Source organism: Miniopterus natalensis, chromosome 1 (genome assembly GCF_054644295.1).
Source record: "Miniopterus natalensis isolate mMinNat1 chromosome 1, mMinNat1.hap1, whole genome shotgun sequence".
In the NCBI taxonomy this organism is placed as follows: domain Eukaryota; kingdom Metazoa; phylum Chordata; class Mammalia; order Chiroptera; family Miniopteridae; genus Miniopterus; species Miniopterus natalensis.
Genome location: NC_142081.1, coordinates 80,518,018 through 80,528,757, shown reverse-complemented (window position 1 = coordinate 80,528,757; position 10,740 = coordinate 80,518,018). Strand labels below are relative to the sequence as shown.

Here is a 10,740-nt window from a genome sequence, read left to right as displayed (position 1 = left end):
CTCCCAGCTCGCTCGCAGTTTTAGGGAGATGTCCCCTCCCCCTGACCTTTCCCTATCAGAAACCGGACGGTCGCCTCCAGCTCAGTCCCCAAGGCTGCGGAAGGGGGGCGGGAGGAGGGGCCGGGCGGAGGGAGGCCGGCCCGCCTCGGGTCCGCCTGCCCTATCACACAGACATCTGCTCTCAGCTTCTTCCTCTTCATGATTGCTACAGATGACAGGGGAGTAGAGCAGACCGAGGCGGAAAAAAAAGTTATGTCATAAAGGTATAAAACGGTGCTGTGACTCACCCGCTCTTAGCCGCAGGTATGGGTTTCGCGGCAGCGCCTCCACTCTGCTAGCCCGGAGCCCGGGTCGGCCTCCGGCGCTCGGCGCGGCTGCCTCAGGTGCCGAGCTCCTAGGACCCGGCAAAAGTGGGACTTTTCCCTTTTTCGAGCCTGAAGCCCGGAGGAGCGGGGGTGGGGTGGGAATCTGTATTCTCCCGTTTCCCGGGGCTGTACTTTAGGTCAGGATCAGGAGAGTGGGGGCTGGCAGCGGGCAGAAGGGCAGGAGGGGCGCGGGACCCCTGCTGCCCGCGCCCGGGCGTCCGAAAGGTGGCGGGTCCCCCTGGGGAGGGACCCGGCCGCTCCGCCGGCCCTGCCCCGCCAGCCTGAGCTCCAGCGCCACCGCCCCCAGCCCTTCTCCGGCCGCGCGGGTCCTACCGAGAGTCGCGCCAGCTCGCCCGCCCAGCCTATTTTTCTTTTTTCGTCTTCCAAAGGGGGTTACACCCCCTACACACACACACCACTCCCCCCTCCCCCCAGCCTCCGGGCTTAAACCAACTACGCTGCTTTGCAAACAAAGTGAGGGCCGCGTTTGGGGGAGGGGGCTCGGGGGGCGCGCGCGGCGGCGCCGCGGGGCGGGAGGCGCGGCGGCTGGGCTGGCGGGCGGCCGCCTCGCAGGTGCACCTCGGGCTTTGTAGGTGCGAGCGTCTTTGTGCGGCGGACAAATGGGGAGAGGACGAGGAGGTGGGCACTCGAACGACGTAAGATCCACATCAGCTCAACTGCACTCGTCTCACAGAGGCCGCGCGCTCACTTCCCGCGGAGGCGCTCCCGGGCGCCGCGCTCCGCGGCCGCCGCCTGCCCCCGCCCGCCGAGCCGCCGCCGCGCACGCCGCGCCCCTCCGCGCCCGGCTTCCTCCTCGCTAGGGCGGCGTTGGGCCGGCGCGGGCGCTCCCGGGACCGCGCTCGCCGGCTCCCGGCCCCCCGCCTCGCCCCTCGGGGCCGCCCGTCGCTGTGCACCGGGCTGTGTGGTCGCATCGGGCAGGGTGGCTCCAGGATGTTAGGAACTGTGAAGATGGAAGGGCATGAGAGCAGCGACTGGAACAGCTACTACGCGGACACACAGGAGGTGAGAGACCGGCGGCAGGCGGGACACGCTGGGGGCTCGTGGGTGGGGAGGCCGGGCGGCGGGCTGGGGGCGCCTCCTCGATGCCACCGCCGCCCGCCCACCCGGTGTCGCCCCGGGCCGGCCTTGGCCGGGCCTCGGAGCCGGATCCACCGCCCGGCGAGGGAGGCCGGGACGCCGCGCTCTGCGCTCAGCGCCCGGAGCGGACGGAAGGATTTCGGGCTATTCTGGGCTCTGAAAGCGCCCACTCTGGGAAGCACTTGCCTCTTCCTTGTGGAGAGCCCGAGCCGGAGCCGGGCGCGGGGTGCCGCGGGTTGGCGCTGGCACGAGTTGGAGGCCACTCTGAGAAAGCCATAGTTTGCCTCTAAGGGCTTCCTCTTCCTCCCGCATTTGAACTCGCAGATGTCTTCTGATGAAAGCGCGCTGCCGCTAAGTTGAGCGCCTTAATAAGGAACCGATTCCGAAATTTTATAAAACTTCTTCAAAAGCCGTTTGGGGGGAAAGTGTGCTCGTTCTTCTCAGGACCGCTAGGTGGCGCTGGTGCAAGCCGACTTTTCCTCCAGCACTTGGGGTGAAGAACCTGTTTCTCTTCATTGTCCCCATGGTGGCACGTTCATGTAGTTTATTTTACAGCGTGCACAAAGGGATTGCGAGGGAAGTCAGGTACGGGCAGGACCACTACCAGTAGGTTTCTCTGGAAACAGCTAGTGATTACCTCAGAAAAGATTACCATTATTGAAAATGCTTGCTGAAGCTGCCTTGGACAATTCGGGGGAGAGGAAAAGACAAAAAAGTGAAAAATAGTTTGAGAGGGACAGAAAAATATGCCACCAGGAAATATTTTATGGTAATTTATTTAGATTTGTATATTTATATCCTCACCAACTTACCTCGAGGTTATTTGCATACCATAGCAGAGTGTGTGCCTAGTTAAATCTGTTTGGTCACCTTTTGTTTTAAAATGAAGTCCTATTTCCTGATGAAAGCAAATGTAAGGATATCATTATTTTTATTAAGTTATCAGAGAAGTAGCTGTTACATTTATGGACTCTATATTTTTTATATATCTGTTGCATTCCAAAGTTGCTATTGATAAGGGTTTTCTCCTACTGATAATTTTAAAAGGAGCTCAGAACTCTTTCTCAGGCTTAATTCAGATGCAGTCATCTCCACCCACTAGTCAATTAAGCCCTCTATGGAAAAAGAGGTTTCTTACAGGTTAAAGCTGAGAATTGGGAAGTAAAAAATAAGTAGACTTTGATTTTGGAATTTTAAAGTATTTTAAACTATTAACCAGGGTTTGAAATGATCAACAGCAACATGTCAGTGTGTGAAAGAGAATAATTATTTCAACAATTGTGTCACAAAATTATCAAACGTTAGGGGGCTACAAATACATAACGAAATTAGTGCAAGTTTTTGAGTGGCTTAAAGAGGGATCCATGTAAAGTCATCTTAAAGTTAATTGATATAGTGTATTGATAGTACTAGCAACCCTTCCTACCCCTTCTCCTGTTGTAGGTCTCTTTTAAATTTTTTCCCGGAACTTAACCTGTGAGTTTCTTTCTCTCTTAATATTACAGTTGCTACAGGTAGATGGAAAATACTACTTATAAGTATAATAAACAACAAAAAGTCACCATTTGGCAAAAACTGCTAAGACAGTAAAGCCAGTTGTTGGGAAATGGATGGTGGTATGGCCAAGGATGCTTTACTCTCTCAGGAGAGTTTAATTACTAGCCACCCCACAGGTCCGCAGATCCGAGGCTGCTATGCAGTCAGCCCACCTGGCAGGTTTAAGTGAGATAGGTGCAGAGTTGGTGCCCTGTTGCCAACCCACAGCATCCTTAAGGTGAAGAGGGTCAGAGCTTAATTCTGTTTTCGGAGTTTAAACTCCTTTTAACCAAAGGGGCACGTACTTTGCGGAGGCGGGTCTGGGGTGGAGGCCGGAAGGCCGCCTTGTTTGGATGGAAGAGGGGATGGAGGGACCCCCAGAAGCCAGCCCCTGAGTCTGGCGTGTAAGACGATTACACCTCTTCCTGGGGGACATTTGCTGTGAGCTTCTTTCATGCTTGCCACGCAAGGATTTTTTCCCCTGCAGCGAAAGATATCTCTTTGCTAGTTTGGGGGAGAATCCCAAAGGTTTGCCCAGGGTAGGCGGTCCTATGCTTTGCTCCTCTTGCCTTGGGGTTTGCGCACTGCTAACCCTGCTCTTCGGGGCTCTTCACCCATTTCCTCTGCTCCAGGCCTACTCCTCAGTCCCAGTCAGCAACATGAACTCGGGCCTGGGCTCCATGAATTCCATGAACACCTACATGACCATGAACACCATGACCACAAGCGGCAACATGACCCCAGCTTCATTCAATATGTCCTACGCAAATCCGGGCCTGGGCGCTGGCCTGAGCCCCGGCACGGTGGCTGGCATGCCCGGGGGCTCCGGGGGCGCCATGAACAGCATGACAGCGGCGGGAGTGACGGCCATGGGGACTACGCTGAGCCCCGGCGGCATGGGCGCCATGGGCGGGCAGCCTGGGGCCTCCATGAACGGCCTGGGCCCCTACGCCGCTGCCATGAACCCCTGCATGAGCCCCATGGCGTACGCGCCGTCCAACCTGGGCCGCAGCCGGGCTGGGGGCAGTGGAGATGCCAAGACTTTCAAGCGCAGCTACCCGCATGCCAAGCCGCCCTACTCTTACATCTCGCTCATCACCATGGCCATCCAGCAGGCCCCCAGCAAGATGCTCACGCTGAGTGAGATCTACCAGTGGATCATGGACCTCTTCCCCTATTACCGGCAGAACCAGCAGCGCTGGCAGAACTCCATCCGCCACTCGCTGTCCTTCAACGACTGCTTCGTCAAAGTGGCGCGCTCCCCGGACAAGCCGGGCAAGGGCTCCTACTGGACGCTGCACCCGGACTCGGGCAACATGTTTGAAAACGGCTGTTACTTGCGCCGCCAGAAGCGCTTCAAGTGCGAGAAGCAGCCAGGGGCCGGGGGCGGGAGCGCGGGCAGTGGGGGCGCCAAGGGCGGCCCCGAGAGCCGAAAGGACCCCTCGGCCTCTGCCAATGGCAGCGGCGACTCGCCCCTTCATCGGGGGGTTCACAGTAAGGCCGGCCAGCTAGAGGGCGCACCGGCCCCGGGGCCCGCTGCCAGCCCCCAGACTCTGGACCACAGCGGGGCGACCGCTACAGGGGGCGCGTCGGAGCTGAAGACTCCGGCCTCCTCAGCTGCGCCCCCAATCAGCTCTGGGCCTGGGGCTCTGGTATCGGTGCCCCCGGCTCACCCGGTGCATGGGCTGGCGCCTCACGAGTCCCAGCTACACCTCAAAGGGGATCCCCACTACTCCTTCAACCACCCCTTCTCCATCAACAACCTCATGTCTTCGGATCAGCAGCACAAGCTGGACTTCAAGGCGTACGAGCAGGCGCTGCAGTACTCGCCCTACGGCGCCGCGCTGCCCGCCAGCCTGCCGCTGGGCAGCGCCTCGGTGGCCGCGCGGAGCCCCATCGAGCCCTCAGCCCTGGAGCCGGCCTACTACCAAGGTGTGTATTCCAGACCTGTCCTAAACACTTCCTAGCTCTGCTAGACTAGGGGTTTATTTGTGGTGACCGTGCCGGTAGCAGGAGAGGGGGAAAACAAAAGCAAATAAAACCACACATACCAAGCCGACGACAGCGTAATAAAATACCAACTATTTTTATTTTTGTGTGTGTGTGCACAATCTTTTTCCCAGTGCAAAGGACTGTTACTTTGTTGTTCTTCAGATGCCTAGTGTATATTATTTGGAAGAAAACCAACCCCAGACCAACAGAGGTTTTTTTTTTTCCCCCTGCAAAGTTGAATGATCCACATGTGTATATATAAAATCCTCCTACTTCCGTATCCCTTGCCCTTTCTTTCCACTTTCCCCTCCAGACACATTCTAGTGTGTGCAGGTTTTATTTTAAAAAAAAAAAAAAAGAAAGATGGTCACGCTTGTAAAATATTTGTTTGTACTTTTATTCCCTTCTCACCTGGCCGCCCCCCCCCCCCCCCCCCAGCACAAAGTTTACAGGTCTATGGCAATACTCTTAACCTAAGAACCGAAAGGGTGAGGAAACAAGTAGACACATGGGCTGTTAAAAGTATTGAAGGACAATACTGCTAATTATGCAGCAAAACATAAACAGATTATAAACATCAGAGCCATTTGTTTTTCTGCTTACATTTCCAATACATTCAGATAACAGATTTCTTAAAATGAAGTACATACGTATTATGTACTGACTTATTTATGCACATGCTCGGATATGTAGACATCCTCCGTATATTTACATAACACATAGAGGTAATAGGTAGGTGGTATACATTCTGCATTTGCAAGAGTTGCCTGACCAACAAGTTACAGAGACACCCCCTCCTTGTCCTCTCCCCCCACAGAGAGCCCTGGGAATCAATTCCTCAAGAATTGCCATTCTCATTAACTCTGCTCCTTGCTTTGCAGAGTGCCATGGTCATGTCATTCTGAGGTCACGTAACATGTATAAAATTAGCTTCAATGTATCTATACCATTTAAAGAATATTTTTCTCCAGAAAAAAAAAGGGAATATTACAATGTTGGAGGAGAGATGTTATAGGGAGCCGTATTTCAAAATTTGGTTCCAGATTCCAAAATCCAGTTGATTGTGGTAATTTTAATTATTGTCATCGTGTGCTTGTTCATGCAGTGTTGATGCACTTTTCACAGTTGGACATGGTGTTAGCATAGTCAGGCGGGTTTCAATATTCCTCTTTGCTTCCTCAATGTTAATTTATTGCATGGTTTTTTTCTTTCTTTACAGTCGAAATTGCTTTAAATGATGGTTTAAAATACAAATTAAAATGTTAATTTTTATCAATGTGATTGTAATTAATTTGATTTAAATAACAAAAATAATAAATTTTAAGCCGTGGAATATGTTCTTGATCATTTGCAGTTAAGGACTTTAAATAAATCAAATGTTAACCCAAAAAAAAAAAAAAAGATTTTTGTTATTTTCATTAATTAAATCCAAAATAGATAATCTGAATATGGTACTTTTCAAAGTCTGGCGCTGAATATAAATAACAAAAAGTAAAATAATCTAAAACAGAATTGTTTTGTTTATGTTTATTATAGGAACATGTAGTTAGTAAAAAAAAAAAAAAAAGGTTAAAGAAATTCAGTAAAACTGGATAGATAAATTGAAATAATATCCCAAGAATTGAGATTAAGATTCTTTATTCCAAGTAATGTTTACTTCAGTTTTTGACATGGGCTTAAGCCTACTATGTTTCCTTTGAGCCTTTCCACGCTGAAATCAAATACTATTAAACTACCTTTCCCCCTTTCCCAATATATCATTTTCCTTTATCTGAGAAGAATTTGAATGAGAATAAAATATCAGATGTGGCTGTTAAAATTAAGTTGTCTACAACAGAGAATCCTGAACCCTCTTTACATTGAAAGAGAAACAAAACATAACCATCCTGGTCACGTTGGGGAGGGGGGGACAAGGGAGACCAGTTAATTCACTCCTGCAGGGAAAGCTTTGTGCCAGCAGGACATTTCACTAGCTCCTATTCTGAGTTGTGTGAATATATTTTTAAAATATTGTTTCTAAAAATATCGTTCCAGAGAACTTAAAGCTGATGATCTGTTTGCCTTCTAAGAAGCTTTTAAATGCAACTTCACACCCCTACAGTTGCTTGAGATCACAAAATCATTAATCTCCTTTGATAGTAGGCTCACTTTCCAGTCCACCTATTTCTTTGTAAGTCTTGGTAGGATTGACACCAACAATAACACCAGCAGCCCGGGCAGAGGCTGGCCTGCCTGAGCCCTGCTGTATGAACTCCGTCCTGCCGGGGCTTGAACTTGGACAGCCCTTACTTTGATCGCCCCACTCCACACCCCGGACAAGATAAAAAGAGCTGTGTGAGTCCCTTAATTGTCGCGTAATTGCCTCCCCAGATGAGAGAAGGGGTGCCATGTAGCACTTGAGAAAAATCCAGAAATCCCAAACCCCCACTCTCACCTCCGCTAATGAAAGGAGGAGAGGGAAATGACTGGTTTGAGTAATTTCAAGGCCTAATTTGGAGGCCTGGGAAAGACACTAAAGGTCCAAAGAGGATAACGCTTTCAATCCCGACATTTATTTACGTTGAGATAGCGGGTAAACAAACGCTGGGAAATTTGAATTACAAATGTACCATCGGGCGCGAGCCTGGGCCTCGGAATTTCCCGCGGCCGCGGCGGACCTCCCGCGCCTTCCGAGCGGTGCCCCCGCGTCGCTCGCTGTAACGAGCGACCTCAGCGTCCTGCCTTCGCGCAGCAGGCTCCTCCGCCTTCGCTCCCGCGCTCTCACTCCGCGGACACTTTCTGCGGGCTTTCGGGGCCGAGGAGCCTCGGGGTACGGCCCACGCCCGCTCCGCAGACCTGCCTGAGGAGCTAGAGCGGTGGACGGTGGCGCGGGGAGGGGGCCGGCCTCGCCTCGGGGGCTTCTCCCCTGGTTTTCGGCCGCCCCTGGGCGCTGCCGTCTGGTCCCAGCGCGTCGGGAGTCGCGCGGGCCGGGCCAGGGCCGCCGGTGGCCGGGGAGGCGGGCGGAGCGGGTCCGCCAGCATCTCGAGGTGACGGGCGCAGTTAGCTCCTCATTGTCTGGGCATTTTCCCCTTCTAGCGAATAAATCTTCTGTTGAGCCCGAGCCCTAAAAGTCAACAAAGAAGGCCAGGCCCCTCGTCGCGGCTCCCGCGGCCCCCACGCCCGCGTCGCCGCGGCTGCTCCCGCTGCGTAATCCTTCGCTCGGAAACCCGGACACACAAACGCCGGGGAGCGCGGGGCGGCGGCGCCCCGGGCAGGGGAGCGCGGGGGCCCCTCCAGCGCGCTGCCTCCCCGCCCCTCGCCCCCGGCTCGTCACCGCGCCCCTGTGTGTCCGCACCTGGGACGCTCCCGCGGACCGCGGCCGGAGCGCGACGGCGGGCGCCGGGCCGCGGGCCTCCCCGCGCGCCTCGGTGCGGAATTTCGCCAGAGGTGGGGGAGGGGTCCCCCAGGAGGAGGGGGAGAGAAGGAAAACCCTCGCTACACACACGAGCGCGCGGCGCCCGGGGCCCTCGGAGAAACACGTCTGGGGAGTGAGCGTAGCGCCGAGGAGGAAACTTCAAATGTTACTTTCGCCTTGTTCCAGGCCTGAGACGTTTTTCAGGCGCGTAAAACGCGAAGACAGCTGAACGTAGGTAAGGAGCGAGGAAAGCTCACCAGTTGTACTCAGCAGAAACCACACGACGTAGAAGTGTTCCCAGGTCGAAGGCAGCTCAGTCTGTTTTCTACGTGATGGCAAATACTGTGTTTAAATGAAGGGTGATATTTAATTTACATTGTCCCTTCCCGATCCCCCCCGTAGCAGAATAAACTGGTGAGAATTATTATGGGAGGAGGGATTAAACAAACAAAATCCTATTAAAGTCCTTAACTTCTGTTTTCATTTTCTTCAGGCTAGATACCCAACTGATTTCACTGAAAGAGTAAAAAAAAAAAAAAAAAAAAAAAAAAAAGTAGCTTTTTTTTTCAGGGCTCTGATTTGAAATGGCCGTGGCACAAAAGTATTCCTGGAGTGACAAAATTTTATCGCGTTGTTTTGGCACTTTAAAAAGTCGATCTCGATTCCACAAAAATGCTTATTAAATGTATTTATAAAAACTTCTTCAATCAATACAAATTCCTTTCAGTGCAGACTGAAGTAGGAGGCCTGTAGCCCAAATTCATTAACCTTTTCTCAAGATCAATTGGTTTTCTGTTGATTTAGAAGTAATGTTGTAGAATATTTAGCTATAATGTATTTAAGTGTGATACCTCAGTATGTCGAGAGGAAAAAAACTCATTGAAAAGATAAAATTGCTTAAGCTATTTATTAGATGTTTATTAAATTTGTAAAAAATATTTCACTTTCAAAATTAAGTTTTAATTGTTTATTTGAATTGTAGTAAAATGTGTTTTGCAACTAAATGTAGTTAAGATAACGTTTAATTACTTCAAGATAATTATGTGTAAAAAGGTAATTATTTGTAGGCTATCTTGGGCTAAATATGTAATTACATTTTGCTGAAATTTAGAAAGACGATTTTCCCCAATAATAAGAATCATTAGCATCAATAGAAACACATGAGAGTAAGAATGTAATAAAATGAAACAGCTTGTAAGATCTTACAACCTTCCTATTTAGAAATAGAATCCATTTGAGGAGGTACAAGATTTTTTTTTAAAGTAGCCATTTATGCAAATTTTATTTTCTACTGATGACACTATCCTATCCAAATAACATTTAATAATAGATTACTTTAAATATTGGGGTGTTTTCCCCCTTCCAGATAGTTAAGATCAAGGCCATAATGGTTCCACTAGTGTTTCTCCTTTTAGCTCCCAGCCTAGCTTGGTTCACTGAACTTTGGACACATCAGGCTGCAGCCCTCACCTTTTTTTGTTTGTTTGGTTTTTTTCTCCAGCCATCAATCTAGCAAGCAATAAGGGGGTTGGAAAATACCCACACAGTTCAATTTTAACTTGAAAATGCATACATTTTCCTATTGTATGTTTTTAATACCCGACAAGGGGGAAATCCTCACTATGCTACCTTTCATTTTCTAACTTCCTCATTTCTCCAATTATGTCAGCTGTAACTACAGTGTAAAAGCAAAACTCATGGTGAGCCTGAGCTCCCCTCTACAGCCCTGGAAAGTGAGGTGCATCCCTCCTTCTAGATGCCACTTCATGATACTTTTGGGTTCTGTATGTTCTAGTTAACTTAGAGTATAAAAACAGAACATGGCCCCCCAATATTCAGGAAGGAAAGGGCTTACATAGAATAACTGCTTGAGGACCTAAGGATCCAGGTGGGATGCTGGTGAAGGCACATCAAGATCAAGTTCGGAACCTGGCCAGTGCCATGGCAGGCCTGACTCAGAGTTCTAAGCATGAGGTTGCTTTGGGTTGACTTTCTACTTCTCCAACTGTTCTTCAAGATTATGCATCAGGTTTTGTTTGTTTGTTGTTTGTTTTTAAATTCCAGCCACCAGGGAAAACAACCTGAAAATATCCCCCAGCATTGCCTGGAAATAGGGAACAAAACATTCAACTGGAAACCTCCTTAGTTTTTTCCCCTCTCCCATGAAACTTTAGTTACTCTTTAGCTTGTCTAATCACGTCCCAGGTCAGTTCTCCTTTCTCTCTCTCTCTCACAATCTCCCCCCCCCCCCAAGGGTGGTTATTTTTAAAACACAAACAATTTAACGAGAAGAATGTAAGGGGCTTTGTGGTGGTTTGTTTCGTTTACACATTTACTTTTAAGGACCCTTTATGC

General features: G+C 50.4%; 1 protein-coding gene across 1 annotated transcript; it reads left to right on the top strand.

The window, feature by feature from the left end:
- Positions 1 to 1,316: 1,316 nt before the first annotated feature.
- Positions 1,317 to 4,966, top strand: FOXA1 (forkhead box A1). Its single transcript, XM_087815313.1, has 2 exons — positions 1,317 to 1,388; positions 3,632 to 4,966. The coding sequence occupies exons 1-2, from the start codon at positions 1,317 to 1,319 to the stop codon at positions 4,964 to 4,966; spliced, it is 1,407 nt and encodes a 468-aa protein (XP_087671439.1).
- The last annotated feature ends 5,774 nt before the right edge of the window (positions 4,967 to 10,740 follow it).